The sequence below is a fragment of the Crocodylus porosus genome, unplaced genomic scaffold, assembly GCF_001723895.1.
Source record: "Crocodylus porosus isolate Cpor-Errol unplaced genomic scaffold, CroPor_comp1, whole genome shotgun sequence".
In the NCBI taxonomy this organism is placed as follows: Eukaryota; Metazoa; Chordata; order Crocodylia; family Crocodylidae; genus Crocodylus; species Crocodylus porosus.
This window is the reverse complement of record NW_017728946.1, coordinates 1,726,050-1,743,635: the sequence shown is the minus strand read 5'-3', so window position 1 is coordinate 1,743,635 and position 17,586 is coordinate 1,726,050. Positions and strand designations below refer to the sequence as shown.

The window sequence follows — 17,586 nt, the reverse complement described above, 5'->3', positions numbered from 1 at the left end:
TGTGGGTGTGTATGGGGGGGGTGTGGAGGAATGTGGGGGATACAGGTCAGTGTGTGGGTAGATGTGGGAGCTGCTTAGGTGAGGTGAGTCCCCTGCCCCACACAGGGCAGAGCCCTGCCTGCACAGCACGTGGACCACCGATGAGCAGAACAAGCCGGAGGCTGGAGACAGCTGGGGAAGTCTCCAGCTCATCTGCAGGGGCACATCTCCAGCCCCCTGCTCATCTCCAGACCCAAAAGACCAGAGACGAGCAGGGGAACTAGCAGGAGGCCAGAAACAAGCTCCTGGAAATGAGCTGGAGAGGTTCCCCTGCTCATCTCCAGCCTCGGGAGACTATGAAGCCCTGCCTGCTGCTGCTACAGCCAGTGAGCAAGTGTGGGGGGCTCGGGCCTGGCAGGAGAGCGAGTGGGAAGCAGGGGAATGAATAAGGGTGGGGAAACGAGCAGAGGCGGGGGCTGGAATTGGGTGGGCCCCCACCCCATGGTCCCCTGCCCACCTCCTTCAGCCCCCCCAACCCCCTACTTACCTGGCACAAAACTGGGTCCAGGTCCCTGCAGCTTGCATTGCTGCATGCCCCACACAAGCAGACAACATGCTTCAGCACCTGGGTGAGGGCCAGCCATAGAAATGCTCTGGCTGGGTACCAGAGCATCTCTGTGGATGACCGAGCCTCTGGCTGCCTCATGGCGTGGTCCCGGACTGTGCCCTGCTCCACTTTTTCCCCCTGGGTATTTTTTTTACCCTTATATTCAGGGATCTAATTTTGCCCCTGCACTGCAAATTTGCAGTGCAGGGAATGTTTTTAGGTTCCAGCACACGCCGCTTGCAGCATCTCAAAGGAGGCTGAGATGCTGCAAGACATACGCGTGTGCTTGCCTAGACATGCCCTATGAGGAAACCAGCTCCACAGTCAGTCTGATGGAGGAACAGCCTGCTATGCATATGAACAAACGTACTTCGTTTTATGCCCTGTTAAGTATTTGTGTACATCTGCATGCACTCCACAGCTCTAGCTGACTGACCCCAAAATAACTTATTTCCAAGTTCTAGCAAGTATCTTCTGGTCACCTTAGAAATTGATGGAAACTTTCAAATCACAGGGCCCGCACGTGGGGCTGCACTGAGGGCAGCAGCGCAGGGCTGCGTTCCTCAAACCAGTGGCAGGTGCAGGAGGCGTGTCACTGGAGCAGTGCAGGGTGAGCAGCAGCAGGCAAGGCGATCCCCACACAGCTTCTCTGCTTCCTGCCACGCCAGGTCACAGAGGAGGGAAGCAGGGCACAGCAGCAAGCAGGCCTGCTGTTCCCTGCCAGCACAGGTAAGGCAACTTCAGCAGTAAGGCATGGACACAGGGAACAGAAGCTGAGCCCAGATGTGACCTGCCCCTGCCCTGTGCAAAATTGAGGGCCCACATGCTCCCCCCTCCCCCCCTACAATCCCTTGGCTCCCTGGTACCTCTCCGGAGGAGCCGCTGGGCTCCAACTGCCCCACAAGCCAGCCCAGCCCAGCCGGGGCCCATGCTCAGCCCCCGCAATTTTTTTTTCCTCCCTCTGCCCACGAGTTACCACCGAAAACCATGGTTACTCAAAACTGTATATCGTGGTAGGCAAAATGGTATACAGAATATTAACTACAGATAGTCAAAATTGTGGCTGGCAAAACCATGCTCAGCGAGGGAAACCTGTAATGCCACGTTTACTGCAGTCTTCACGAACGGGCAGCTAGCTAACACATGACAAGCATAATTGCCAACAAAGACAGGGAAGAAGTCAGACAGCCCAGTGCATTTTTAACCAGGGTGCCAGGGCATGCTGAGATGCTGTCAAATCCTTTGAAGAATGCCATGAGGTTCCAGGATTTAAGCAAGGTGTGAAGACATAAATAGATGAGCTATGTAGGTAAACAGGCTCAGGCTTGTCCCTGCCTGAAGAGACAGGGATAACCTGCAAGGGCTGCTTAGGGACCCTTATGCCCCAAACACACCCACTCCCTGCCTCACACACTTGGAGGGAGGGGCTATGGGCTGGAGCCGAGGGTCAGGTGATGGGGCATTCAGTCAGGACTGGCCATCAATGTTTACAGATGGATCTGGGTACAAAAAAGGTTGAGAACCACTGCACGAAGGTACTGAAGGAACTGGCTGACAATTTCAGAGCTACTAGCTTTCCTCTCTGGGAACTCAGGGAGGTTGGGTGACTGGAAAAGGGCAAATATAGTGCCCATCTTTAACAAAGGAAAGAAAGACAATCCAGGGAATTATACACCTCTATATCTGATCTGGATACCTGGTAAGATCATGGAGCAGGTGGTCCTCAATGGACCTACAATGAGGCACCTTCATGAAAACAAGGTGATCAGGAAGACCCAATACAGATTCTTCAAGAACAAGTCTGATTTCCTTCTATAAGGAAAGCTGGGGGCAGGGGGAAAAACACGGGCACAAGTGGGTATAATACACTTTGACTTGTTTAACAAGACTTCTGACATAGCTTGTTAATGAGAATATCATAGGAGACTAAGGAAATACAGACTACATCAGAGGCAGGCAATTATTCTGGGCGGAGGACCACTTACTGAGTTTTGGCAAGCCATCAAGGGCCACATAACAGGTAGCCAGGGGCAGATAAATATTAATTTTCTAAATTTTTTAGGAGCCCTGTGGGCTGGACAGAATGGCTGGGTGGGCCGCATTTTACCCACCCCTGGACTAGGTAGAATATTGTACGGTGGATAGGAAACTGGCTGGATCATTTTACTCAATATCTAGACGGGCAGAGGTATCACATGGGGCTTTTCAGGGGCCTGCATTGGATGTGGTGTTCTTCAACATCTTATTAATGATTTGGCTGATGGGATTTAGTGCACACTTAGCAGATTTGCAGTTGACACCATGATGGGCAGGGCTGTAGACACTGGAGGCAAGGCTGGGATCCAGAATGACCTGGGCAGACTAGAAGAGTGACCCACAATCCAGATGAAATTCAACAAGAACAAGTATAAAGTTCTGCACTTTGCATGCAGTTATTTCATCCCAAGACACACACTGGGAAATGACTGGCTAGGCCAGTGGGTCACCAACCCAGGGATCCCAATCTACTGGTAAACCCCAGAGTCTCTTTGGGTTGATCCAGGGCTGGGGGGACAGCTGGGCGCGCGCGCGCACGCACACGCGCACACGCACACACACACACACACACCAGCAGCCCCAGCCCTAGCAAGTCAATCTCTACAGAAGGGAAGGTGTGGGGGCAGCCCACAGCAGCAGCTACTTCACCCCAGAGCACAAGTCCCCAGGGCCTCCACCAGATTGTGTTCAGTGGTGGTCCCCGGGGCCTCCACTGGACTGAACCCAGAGGCAAGAGCCCCCACCCCCCACGCACCCCTGTGCCACAGAGAGTCCCTGGGCCAGCCAGGCCAGGGCCTGACTCCACTTCTGTGCCAGAGCTGGGCTGCACTGAGCCATGCCCATCCAGTGGCCAGAGGAGCCTCAGCTAGGTCTAGGACTCTGTGGCCCAGGGGCCCATGGGGAGGGGGGCTCCCGCTGCTGAGTACAGCCCTGCAGAGGCCCCGGGGGCCTGTGCCCCCCATGACCTGTGATCCGGGATGAGGCGGCTGCCTGCTGCAACCAGAGCACAAGCGCAGAGGCATGGGCCCCTGAGGCCTCCACCAGGCTGCGCCGAGCAGTGGGAGCCCCCACCCCCATGGGCCCCGGCTCAGTCCTACCCAGCAGTGGCAGAAAAGTAGGATAAGGGTCAGACGTAGGCCTGGGACTCTCTGCAGCCCAGGGGCCCATGGCGGCAGGGGGGCTCTCACCACTGGTCATAGCCCAGCGGAGGCTTTGGGGGCCCAGACCCCCCCACCTGTGCTCCAGAGGCCTATGGGGTGTCCCCCCCCACCTGTGTTCCGGAGGGCTCAGGGGTATGTGCCCCCTGTAGCAATTTTAAGTTTACTATTGTCAATTAAGCTTGTTATTGTACTTTTATATGTTGTCATTGCATTTTTATATAGCAAAACAAGTATTCTTTTTTACGATACTTGGATGTATGGATGAATGATTGGTAAAAGCAGAAATTAGCTATGTGTTAACAAACAAGTTACCAAATGGTAAGCTATACTAAGAGGAGGCTGAAAAGGTAAATTGAGAATCCAGTCCGTACCAGGTGAAGAATAAAGATGGACAGAAAAGATAAGATTGAAGACAAGGTCTGCAACATCTCAAAGCTAGAGACTCTGGACACAGCCGACACCAGTGATAATGGAAGAATGTTGTAAACAGAGTGATTGAAGAGCAATATCTAAAAGGCAATGATGCATGGGTCTAACTGCTTGTCAGGTTGGAAAAGTACTAAGATTTCAAACAAAGGAGCCACAGAATCAGAAAAGGCAGATCAGTCACCCAACACCAACTTGATAACCCCTATAAAGGAGAAAAACTTAGGAGCAATAGATGGGACACTCTGAAACTTCACTGGAACACAGACGTCCCATTCTGAATCTCTCATGCTCACTAGACTGCCCACCTGAGTGTAGCACTGAGGAATGGACTTCAGTAACTATAATACCTGCAGAGTGATTATAAGTGGGATTGTGTGTATGCATGTATAAGAGCTCTTTTGAATATTATAATCAATAAACACAGCATCTTGTCTTCTCTCCCTCATAAGGTCTCGCTCACCATTTGAGCTAATTAGTAATTTGTGTAACACCCCCACCTGTGCTCCGGAGACCTCAGGGGCCTGCGCCCCACCCCCCACCGGTACTCTGGGCACAGTGGGCAGGCAGCAGCAGTCTCCTCCACCCAAAGCACTGGGGGGAGGGGCACAGGCCCCCAGGGCCTCCACCGGGGTGCGTCCAGCAGCTGGAGCCTACCCCCATGCCCCTGGACCACAGAGACTTCCAGACCTGGCCAGGTCTGGCCCAATGCCACATGCATCCAGCTGCTGGGTGGGTATAGCTCAGCACATCAGCACCACACAAGTGGGGTTGGGCCCCACCCCAACTGGGTCTGGGAAGATCTGGTCATCCAGAAGCACGTGGGGAGGGGGCGATTCCCACCCCTGGGCACAGCGACCTTGGGGGCCTGTGCCCCCCCACCGTGTGCTCAGGATGGAGGCAGCTGCAAGCTGCCTGCTGCACCCCAAGCACAGGTGGGGGGGGAACATGGGCCCCTGGGGCTTCTGCCAGGCTGCTCCTAGTGGCAGGAGCCCCCTCTCCGCCCCCATGCACCCCTGGGACAACCAGGGACACAGAAGGGTTGAGCAGCCCCTTGGGTACACATGGGATCCAGGATGCAATCCTGGCTACATGTGTGCCCCTTTTCCCCTGCTGCAACCACCCACAGCCACTGGCCAGGCTTCCCTGCGGCCCTACCCACTCCCCCTTCAGGGGGCTGCTCTCGAGCGACTGGGAACTTGGGATGGGGGTGGGCCAGGGCAGAGCTGCAATCTGTAGCCCACACACTCCAGGCAAGTGCAGAATTGAAAAAAAGAAACAAGCTTATCACGTGTGGAACATCTACTGCTTAAAAGTGTTTCCTATAGAGTAGACTACAGTAGTAACTAGTGCTCTCCTGTTTTCTCTTTTTATAGTAATAAAAAAAATACATACCTAGCTAGCTAGCGTTAACAATGAGTGACAAACCCAGGCCATCTAAAAAGAAACCGAAAACCTACAACTTTCATTTGGAATGGGAAAGTGAATTTCTCGTCACAATGCTAAAAGATAAGTGCATGTCACACAACTATCTCAATAAGTAAAAAGGGGAATTTAGAAAGACACCACACAACAATGAATAGCAAATTCAAGGACCGTTTCCCCTTGAAAGCATGCTTAGTGCAAAGGAAGTCAGTCAACTGAAGGCTGCTTTGAAAGGTCAACAGTTATTTTTTACTAAACCAGCAGCAAAAGGGAAGACAGACCTCTACTGAAACATCATTTCGTGTTTCCCATGTGATGACAAAACATAAGAAATAGTTCACAGACGAAGAAATATTTAAAGAGGCAATGACTGTGGCAGCGGACTGTTTTTAAAGTCTTTAAATAAGAGGAGGAAATAACAACGACAATCCAGAGCACATCACTTGGTAGCAAGATGGGTGGAATCTTTGTCTAAAGACGTCTTTCAGCAACTACACCAGAACTTGAATGACTCCAAATGCTTTTCACTGCAGTTCGATGAATCAGTCAATATGACCAACACAGTCCAAGCAATTGCTTTTGTTTGCATGGTTTTTAAGGATGCGACAACTAAAGAGGACTTTGACTGTTTTGCCCCTTAAAGAGAGAACAAAAGGTGAAGATAAGGAATTCAAAAAAATATGTGTCTGAGAAAAACATTCCAATCAAGAAACTTGTTTCAATCACAACAGATGGTGCACCTGCCATGCTTGGCGCAGAAGCTGGCTTTGTTGCATTTTGCAGAAATGGTCCTGATTTTCCTTCTTTTGTGAATTACCACTGTATAATCCACCAGCAAACCCTGGAAAGTAAAGTTATGGACTTGTCACATGTAATGAAAGCCGTCATCAGAATTGTAAATTCGATTCAAGCAAGAGACCTTCAGCACTGCCTGTTTAAATCCTTGATGAAGTGGACGCTGTTTACAGTGAGCTGGTTCTCCATGCTGATGTGAGGTGGTTAAACAGGTGGAAAGTTGTGCAAAGATTTTTGGATCTGATGCCGAAATCATTACTTTTCTACAATCAAGAAATGAAATGTGCAATGAGCTGTCAAACAATGCACGGCTGCTAGACTTTGGGTTCCTTACAGACATAACATCCAAACTGAACAAGCCGAACTGCAAACTGCACGGAAAGGACAGAGACTTATCACATATGATCAGTGCAGTGAATGCATTCAAATTGAAACTGGGTCTGTGGTCCTCCCAGTTAAAGGACAAAATATTGCAGCACTTCCTAAGTCTGGAGAAAATACTAGGAAAAAAAACTGACAAAGAAAAATGGTTCCACCCAGAAAAGTTCTGTGCAAACCTGACCAAATTAGCAGAGGAATTCAACAGGCGATTTCAAGAATTGGATGCAATGGAGCCAATCTTCATGTGCATCTCAAATCCATTCCTTCCAGTAGACATTGGTGGTTTGGCTGCAATATTCCATCAGATGTTTGATTCACAAAGTAGTGGAATTGATATGGAGATAATTACTATGCAAAGTGACACTGAGCTAAAAGCCAGACCATGGGACAGTGATTTCTGGGGACTCGTAAACCAAGAAAAGTAAGCCCTTCTATTGACCTGTGCTTTAAAAGCAGAAGCTTACTTTGGTTCCACCTATGTAAGGTGGCGTTCTCACAAATGAAGATAATCAAGTCCAAGTACCACACCCGCCTCACAGATGCCCATCTGGAGGACTGCATCTGACTAGCTGTTTCAAACTACAACCCAAACTACAAGACACTGGCAGATAATGTACAATGACAAGTGTCACACTAAGATTCAGTAAATAGGGAAAGTATATAATTATGCACATTAAGCATTTGATCTCAGCTGTATATAACATAAATATACTGTTATTTCTACATTGTCTTTCAGCTGAGCCTTGCCCCTTTGCCCACTGGGACACATCCCAGTGATTTGGTGGGGGGTGCTCTTTACTTCCAAAAACTGATCTTCACCATAAAAAGCTTGGAGACCACTGGGCTTAGGCTGTAGTGCTGCAGACAAGGACCTGGGGGTGACAATATACCAGTGATTCCCAAAGTCTGTGCTACAGCACACTACTGTGACTCCAGATCCCCTTGTGTGAGGAGGTAAATGTTCTTCTCCCTTGTCCAGCACCCTGGGTCTCCCACAGCTACTCCAGCAACACCTGCAGCTATTACTCTAGGAACTGCCATCACCACTACTACCTTCCCTACCCCAGACAGGACCTGTGCCAGCACCCCTGACCAACAGGCCCATACTTTACAGTCGGGCTCATCCCCTCCACTCCATCCATGCTCCCGGTACCAGCAGGAGTTGCTGTGGTGATGCTCACTAGCAGGTTTGACCCCACAGCAGACTCAGCAAAGTGAAGTCCTGCCCTTAAGTGAAACCAGCTAGATCAGCTATTCTCAGTTTTTTTTTAGACTCAAGGCCACTCTCCGTATCACATCTGAATTTAAATCTATTACAGTGATGTTCAACTAGGCTGCTGCAAAAGATAAAAAGGTTGAGAATCTCTGGTGAAAAGACAAATCCTTTACTTAAAGCAAGACTTATGTGGGGTAATTTTTTACAGCAGTATATCTCAGCAGTGGTATGATTTCCTCTGGCAAGGGAATGGAATGGGTTACATACTTAAAGACTGCTTTTGGATGTAAAAGTGAAGCATGGCACCAAATTTAATCCAGGCGAAAAGTATGTCCCAGGTTTCAAAAGTCTGAGAAACAATGCATTAGCTAAATAAGCCAAAAATGTGCTTTGGTTGCAAAAAAGAGCAACAGTATGCTGGGCTCTCTTAATACAGTGTCACTTGCAAACGAAGGGGAGTCTAAATCAGCACTAGAAGACTCACCTGGAGTACTGTGTCCATTTTCGGGCCCCAAACTTCAAGAAGGTTGTAGACAAAGATTGTTAAGAGTCCAAGAGAATGAAAAATTATTAGAGGCCTGGGAAGGAAGACTTCTAAGGAAAGGCTGAATGAACGAGGGTTATTTAGTCTGGAGAAGAGAAGATCAAGTGGAGATTTGGTAACGGTCTTCTTCAAACACTTGAAGGGTGATTATAGAGAGGATGGAGATGGGCTTTTCTCTCTAGTCATAGGGGACAAGACTAAGAACAACGGCCTCAAACTGTAGCAGAGGAAATTTAGGTTGGAGGTTAGGAGGAATTTTCTAACTATAAAAGTTTCCAGGGATGGGGATTCCACAAAGGCAGGCTAGACAGACATTTGGCTGAGATGGTTTAGTTGCGGATGATCCTGCCTTGAGCAAGAGGGCTAAACTACATAACTTTGTGAGGTCCCTTCCAGCTCTACTTTCTTATTATCCAACAGACTAATTTCAGTGTTAGAAATTCAAGTGCAGCTCATGATCATTTTATTTTTACTATGTACTTTCAAAATCACATGAACAAAAAACTTTTCACAAGTACTGTTTTAGGATTTTTAAAGAAATAAAAATAGGTTGTACATACATCAAAGAGAATACAAGAAAGGTAAAATCCTGTTTTTAAGTTTCATATCAAGCCTTTATGAAAACGCATTTCTTTTACCGCATTAATTTTGTACAATGCCAGAAGAGAGAGCATTTCAAATTATCACTAATACAGCTATCAAGTTAATGAGGAAGAGATTGGCAATTTGTTTCCCACTGGGTAAGTGTCTGAATTTGGATTTAGGAACCTCTTTCAAATAAAAAACCACAACCCACAAGGAACACTTCAGGACTCACCGTTTAGACAAAAGCAAAGTGCCCCAATCACCTATATCAATCCTTTAAAATACTGTTGCTACTCCATTCTAGGACTCAAATGCCAACACCCCCAAGAATGTTCTGCTAAATTTACCTAATAATTAGGACTATGTGAAATTTTGCCACCAGTTTTGTTTCAACGCTGTTTCAACTCGTTTTGAGACCAAAACAGCGAAATCAAAACGAAACAGGTATCATCAAAACAGCCTCAAAACAAAAACAAGGCACATCAAGATGTTTCGAAATTTTCTAAAAACATTTCAACTTTTGAGGCTGAAGCTGGGCTTGCCTTCAATTGCCTGCAGGGAAAGAGAAACTAAAGTAGGGAGAGGGAGGAGGGGAGAGCAGCTGAAGGAAGAAGGAGTGCTTTTATTATTGACCGTTTAGCCAGCCAGTGACTGGCATCCTTCCCTGGGGTCCCTTCCAACTCCAAGGCTCTGGTGGAGGGGTGGAAAAATAGCATGTCATGCATTTTGCATGTCAGCAGCTAGGAGTACAGGGCTCCAGAACCCCCCTGCACCCATCTCCTTAACAGCTGGTAGGCTTCATGGCTGCAGCAGGGCCTAGCAGGCCTGCAGTTTTCACCCCCCTCTGCCCCAAGACAGACATAGTCCCATAAGCGCCCATGACATGAGTTTTGCCTGTCAGCAGCTAGAGGTGCAGGGCCCCAGAACCCAGAAGCCCCTATACCTATGTCCTTGACAGCTGGCAGGCTTTGTGGCCTCAGCAGGGGCTAGCAGGCCTGCAGCTGTCACCCAGCTACACCTTAACACAGTGTCACACATGTCACGAGTTCTGCTTGTCCACAGCAAGTTTTGCTTTTCAAGACTTTGGGGTGCAGTTTCCCGGAATCCCCTGCACCTATCTCTTTGAAACTTGACAGGCTTCATGCCCTCAGAAGGGGCTACCACTCCTGCAGGTTTCAACCAAATCAGGCCAGAAATGACAAAGTTATAGGCTGTTTCAAGACTCCCCATTATAACCTACATGCAAAACGTTGAAATAGCGTCAAAACAGCGAAACTGATGTTCCGACAGAACAGAACAGCTGTTTTGAATCAAAACAAAATTGAAACAGAACGCTGTTCCATCGACACATCAAAAGGCTGGCCAAAATGGAATGCTGCCATTTCGCACAGCCCTACTAATAATTACACCTTTGAAATAATATTTTAAAGGAGTAAGAGTTGAAAGATTACCACTTTAAAATGCAGCAGGCCTACAAAGATGAAGTTATTAAACTAAGCATCATAAAACAATTGAGCTTGGCATCAACTGGAAAGAAAGCAATACAGCAGGTCTATCCAGAATGACAGCAAAAAAAAAAATCAAATACAAAACGAATATTTTGCTCTCCTAACGTAATGAAAGAATGAACACTCTACCACCTCAAAGATGGGAAAGTAGTTAATTCAGTGGATCGCAATCTGGATGCCATTTTTGGAAGAGGCATACAGAGTTAGACCTAGTAGGGCTACAGCAGGACTGAGTACTCCTGTGATTCAGGAGCCCACACTTTTACCACAGCCCTTCCCTGCCTGGCTCTGCACAAGGCACATGGAGCAGTTCCACCTGGCCACAGCAGTAGTATCACCCTAGTTAAGAAGCATGAGGGCAAACTGAGGCAGTAAAACGGTGGTTCTCAACAAGGGTGCTCCCAAAGTTAGAGAGGTACCCCAAACCCAAAAATAGTTGAGAGCCACTGAGTAAGATAACAAGTGCTCAGAAAATACCAGGAAAGGGACCATTTCCACACTACAGAGACAGACACCCCATCCCACCGCATAACTCGACTGCCTGACCTAACAGACAGAGTTTCTTCCTGATCCCAAATTTAGCAGTTAAATATGACCCTGAGTGGAAGAGCAAAACCCTCTAGCCAAGAAGCTCTGGTTTTTTTAAGTACCATCAGGAAGATCTGTACACCCAGGCAAAATCACCCCATCCTGTGATTAATATATTCCAATGCTTTATAGGCAGGGGGGTCCCAAAATATGGCCTTGGGGGCAAATACAGCCTGCAAGCCCTTTTCTGACAACCCAAAGCCTGGTAGTACTTTTTTGAAAAGTTAAATGTAAATATAAAAAAGTGGACCATAGCCATGGCATCTGACTTGCACAGCATTATGAGGCATGCATGGAGGGTACTAAGAGTTTTTAATCACACTAATTGTACACAAGACCGATTCTCTGAAATGGCCCTTTGGGGATAAATCTTTGGGAATCCCTACTTGCTAGAAGCTGGCAAAAAGCTTGGTAGCAGGCTTCCAAGCAGGTATGGGATGGTACCAGTCCAAGCTTACCCAAGTACAGATGAGCACATAAGCTTCACTCAAAAATAAAAATGCTCCAAGAGAAATGGAGTAAGCCTACTGTGTTGTAAAACACGGTGATAAGGTGTTGTGCTTCATTTGCAAACAAAATACCAGTAATGAAGGAATACAATATAGATCAGCAATACAATACAAATCATAGTTCTTACAATTAGTTTGTTGGTGATAGTCAACAGAAAGTCATGGAAAGTTCTTTTTGCACAACAGTCACATTTTTAAAAGGCTGTCCAAGGCAACAAGGCTTCTGTGTCGGCCAACTACGTTGTGGGTCATGAAAAAGTAAAGGGTAAAAACCTTTTACTGATGACAAGTTCTTCAAAGACTGCACGCTGAAAGGTGTGGATGTAGTTATTCCAGAACAAAAAAAATCTTGCATTTAGTCAAGGTCAGCTTGCCTAAAATGACAGTGGGATGCAGAGTTGAGGACATTGGTGATGATGTGACACTACAGCTTCAGGATACTGATGACAAGTCTGTGGCATATTCAATTGCTTTAGATGATGGTACCGATGTTGTAGTTACCACTCAGGTCCGTATTTTCATTCATGAAGTTACAGATTTTCAAATACATGAAGGGCTCCTTTCACTTGAAAGCCTGAAAGACCAAACCAGAGGAGTAGACGTGTTTAATGCAGTGTGCCGTGCATTTGGGCATTACGTGGACATCTCTCACTGGTGTCACTAGAGATGACACCCCATCAGGAGCTAAAATTGGAGCAGTGGTGCTACTAAACCAGAAATTTATTGAAGAAGACTATGTGGCTCATTCAACAGATATAACTTATTACCATTTAGTTATTCATTGTTGCTCAAGCTCTCAGGATGGACCAGATCACAAGTGCCGTTGTGTTAGTGTGTGAACTTCATCAAATTGAGAAGCCTCAATCACCAGCAGTTTAAAGGTCTTTTTAGAAAACATATAAGACTCCCAAATCAGCTTCAAATCTCACAAGTGCCACCCTGAAACACTTTTTTCTTTTGAGGAAAGAAATGTTGCATTTCTGAATGAAAAAACACAAAATTTTCCTCAGCTGACTGATACTTAGTGGCTGTGTGATTTAGCATTCTTAGTTGGCATCACTGGTCTTCTAAACTTCTTGAATTAGAAGCTTCAAGGTCATGTGTAGTTCACGTCAGCATTTTTTTTTTTATGGTGCAAGTCCTCAATAAGAAAATTAAAACTGCAGAAGCAACTGAAAGGCGGCAACATTGCTAGTTTTGCAGCATGCAAAGTGTTCTTGGATGAAGAAGCAAGTGCACTGAAAGTTCTGTGATCCAAAAAGTATTTCCCAAATCATTCTGCACGTGTTAGAAGAATTCAGATGGCACTTTTCAGATTACGTCTCACAAGCAGGCACTGACTTTTTCAAAATCCATTTATATAAATGTTTTTAAAAAATAGTTTTCTGTTTTTATATTGAAATATTTCAAGCAATGGTCCGAAGATAGCAGCATTCTTTGGGGGAGGGCAGGGGTCATTATTCCTTCCTGGCTTCAGTTGGCAACCAGTAAAAACACTGAAGTATGGTTATTACCAGGTGCCTTCCAACCTACAGACTCTCTACACCCCAACCTGGGAACTGCAAAACATGAACCTACACACCACACATACTGATTAAACCACAACTCCCTGTCCTATTACTCCATCCCTCCCATAAACCTATCCAGTTCAATCTTGAAGCAATTCAGGTTCTTCATACTCCTACCATTTCATTTTAAGGACCATTCCAAAACTTTACTTCGCTGACAATTTGAAGGCATCTTCCGATTTGCCATCCAAAATCTATCCATAACGATTATTTTGCTTGTTTTACAGCCCCAACCCCTGCCCCCCTTTCTAATATTCACCCCAGGAACGTAAAAGAAAAGCATGATTATATCCCCCCATAATCACCATTTTAGTCAACTGAAGTCAAGCTCCTTTAACATTCTTTCAAAAGAAAAAGGTCTCCTTAACCATCTTAGTGGCCCTTCTTTGCACGAGGACAGGGAGAAGAGTATGCATCTCAGCCTATGGCACCGACCTTAAGAAAATGCTCCAGCATTCCTAAATCCTGTATTTCATCACATTACTTTAAAAAAAAAAAAGACAATAAAGCCCTAATTAAATTATTATGCCTTGTAAATTCAGTCACTTAAATACTGCTGAGCAACAGTAAGGTCAGAGTCTGCTTGAATATTGTGGCTTAAAAAACAACAAAAAAAACCCTCTTTCCACTTCATAGCTATTACTTTACAATTTGTGTACTGTACCTATATAAGATTTCTAAAGCAAATTAATTTCTTATGAACCAATGGCAAGGTTTTCATGAACACCTGGAATTAGAATTTTTTTTTAAAAGGCTGTATCACCAAAATCAGTCTTTGTAGGAATCTTACATAAGTTTTCTTAGAATTATAATGTACATTTTATAAGTATTTTAAAAGAAAAATACCAGTTTTTTAATCTGTCCCGGGCTTCCAACTGGGCTCCCACCTCAAAGCTGATCCCTCTTCTATTCGGTGGATGTTTTGTCATTTTGCAAAATCGATACCACTGCTTTTATTCCCCTGAAAATGCAATTAAAAATTAATTACTAGTGAAGATGCTTATATACATTAGTTCATGAATCATAAATCCAAAACTTGTTAAAAAGTACTAGTTAGGGGTGCACCAATAGAGATTTTGGGGGCCAACACCAACAGCCGACTTTTAGGGAGGCATATCAGCTGATACCAATGTGATTTCCAATAAGCTGCATGGGCCTGGTAAGTCCACTGTGGTGGAGAGGGGGGACAAATCAATGCCCCCCGCAGTAAGAGAGGGAGTGGGGCAGGCACTACTCAGCCAGAACTGGGTAGGGCGTGGGACAGCTCTGCGGTTTATCAGTGGGGGGGTGGAAACTCCCACTGGTAGCATGCACCCTGGGATGGTAGGGGAGGGGGCATGTGCCCACCAGATCTGCGCGGGGCGGTGGGCTACAGCTGCCAGATAGCGGGCTCTTCTTGGCGGAGGCTGTGCTCAGACAGGCAGTGGTGGCGGTAGGAGGCGGCTACAAGGGGGAGCAGCTGCAGCCACCCCAAAATTAGCCATTGGGATGTTCCATACAGCTGAACAGGGGCTGCAAACACAGTAAGCAGTTTGCTTACAGTTTGCAGGCCAATTCCTATGCCAGTTCATGCCCCCTCCTCTTGGAGGGGCAAAATTTTCAGCTTGCTGTGAGGAAGCAGGAAAAAAAAGGAACCTTTGGAGTCAGCAAGCCATAAACAGGCCAGCTTCCAGGCAAGTTCGCTAGGGAAGGTCTGCTTGGAAGAAGAGCAGTAAGAGAGAGCTGGCAAATTAAGAGATCCAGGGAAATGGCTGGAGGACGTCACAATGCCAGAGCCACTGCCTCTGCTTGCACCTGTGGGTTTTCTGTCCAAATTCGTTTCTTGGACGTTACTGTGAAACTCTGCATCACCAGCACACTGTACAGAAAAAACAAACGACTGCTACAATTACCTCTACACCACCAGTTTTCATCCTCGACATACTACTAAATCCACCATCTACAGCCACACCATGTTGAAACCGTATATGTTCTGATTCCACTGACTAGGATCCACACCCTAGGGTTCTACAACACAGTTTCATACACTTACAACACAAACCCAAGAATTATAGCCACCCAATAAAAGTCAGATTCACATGCCATTGCAACTTGCTACAACCACAACCCCATGCCAAGAGAAACAGACTCCCTCTGTGGTCACTACTGATCTCCAATCTCTCCTGGAAAATAATGACCATTTCAAGGCAGTTTTGGGAGACTTGCCTGTTCTGGCTTACAAGACAGACGAAGATTAAGTTTCTAAATTTGGGGGGGGAGGGGGGACCCTGCAGGCCGCACAGAATGGCCTCACAGGCCACATCCAGCCCAGCCCGCAAGCTGTATTTTGCCCACCCCCCGCACTAGGCCTTGCTACAGACTTAAGATTTAGATGCCCATTTGTCCTTTCATCAACAGAACCAAAACACAAATTATAACCTGCAGGGGTCATTCACCTTTCTGCTGTACCTACATCCTATACACCATCACCTGCTTACAGTGCTGTCTACATTCATTCCTAAATTGGACATGACCAGATATGGCAATCCCTACACAGAAAAGTGAATGGACACTGATTCACCGCTTATTCTAGAAACACAAAAGCCTATGACAACACTTCAACCTCCCCAGATATTCTATCACTGACCTCAGAGTAGCTATCCTTAAATAAAAAAATGCCAACTTAAAAATTAAAAGTGTGGCACAACACATGACCTACAGACTGGGTAATCTCAACAAACTATGGATTCAATTCCCCTTACCTTGGCTAGTTAATACCTGGACGAACACCAGAATTAACTGTCTTACTCACCTCACTTCCTTTTTTATTTTAAACCCCTTCTTTAATCCCTGTCCATTTATAACACCTGACAAAGTAGGTTGTTGCCTACAGAAAGTCATGGCTTTCTAAACCAGTTAGTCTCCCTGTGCCACAGCAGGGAGAAGTGGCAGCAGTGGGCACTTTCCCCTCTGCTGTGGTAGAGAGAGGCAGTGGGCACTTCCTCAGGCCTCCCCACCCCACCAGTGAGGAGAAGTGGCACCACCAGCACCAGTCTGACCTCTGACCCAATCTGGGTCATTCCAGGCCACAGAATAGAAAGAATATTAATTCCTGAATCAGCTGAATCATTTAATTCGGAGTTATCCTGCTCCAGGTGATGGATGAGGAGTGGCAAATGCATCAAACCCATTAAAATTACTGGAAAAATTAAACAATTACCTACTATATCCATTTTGCTCCATTTCAGTGCTTCAAAATTCCCTATGGATGGGGGGATGTTTTATCTATTTCAGCCTCCATACTGCTTCGCTATATTTACTGCATTCACAAAGTCTGCATTAGAGTCTACCAAAGGATCAGGTATTCACAGAAATCATCTGGGTGGATAAAGCAGTGTCAAATTCTTTCCTGAAACTTCACCTGAGTAGATTTTACAAGCTAGACTCAAACACTAAAAACAAATACTTCAATTCGCTGCTATTCCAAATCCATTGTTTTGAGAAGTTTAAAAGGTGCTACTGAGTGAAAATAGGAGGCATTTTTAGTGTTATTGGGAGCTTAGAAGGCATATGAACAACTGGAGAAAGAGGAAGCAATGTATAGGCTAGGGACAGAAATTATGCAAACTGGCATACGTGATCGGAAACCAGTTCAAATCAGCGACAACAGAAGTTTGGTGCACAAACTGCTTTCCAAGGGGAAGTACAGATAGTCAAAAAGCCCAAGACTGAATCGATTCAGTTTTCGCAGGTTAGTCTAAGCTGCAGAAATTGAACCAATAAGCAAATTAACACACGTTCACACTTTTGATTCAGGAAATGTAGCCATATGCCTGCAGTGACTCAAGCCAGAAGCCAGGGTGTGGTAGAGCATGACTATCAGCCACTGCCAAAGGGGGGAGGGAGGGGAAAGAGAGAAAGCCCTCCAAGACTTTTCCCCACTTCCTGCTGGAGCAGAGGAGGTGTATCCAGGCCCTAGCGTGCTCTGCCTGGCCAAGAGTAGTGGCACTAAATTCATAAAAGCTTGAACAAGGATAGCTCTCTCTCTGAAAAAATAAACACAGCATGAGCTGTGTTTGCTTACTCTTCCTGCTGCCTCCAAGGTCTCTGGGATTTGCAGGCCAGAATCAGAGAAGCAGGACTCTGCAGGGTGCTCATCACTTCCTCTTCCTGCTTCCAGATGCCTCTGGGATTTGAAGTCCACAGTTGCAGCCAGCACTAAGCAAGCAGGGCAGGGCAGTTCTGTACTTGAGGGAAGGTAAGTTTAACCCCCTTCCCT

The 17,586-nt window shown here is 46.3% G+C and overlaps 1 protein-coding gene across 7 annotated transcripts in view; it reads right to left on the bottom strand.

The window, feature by feature from the left end:
• PHF20 (PHD finger protein 20) overlaps positions 1–17,586 on the bottom strand; it is a 147,053-nt gene that overhangs the window by 110,318 nt on the left and 19,149 nt on the right. For all 7 annotated transcript variants that reach the window (XM_019550721.1, XM_019550728.1, XM_019550725.1 and 4 more), the window contains exon 2: positions 14,175–14,289. In XM_019550721.1, coding sequence (XP_019406266.1) covers positions 14,175–14,257 — 83 coding nt within the window. In that variant the 5' untranslated portion in view covers positions 14,258–14,289. The remainder of the gene's footprint in view (positions 1–14,174; positions 14,290–17,586) is intronic.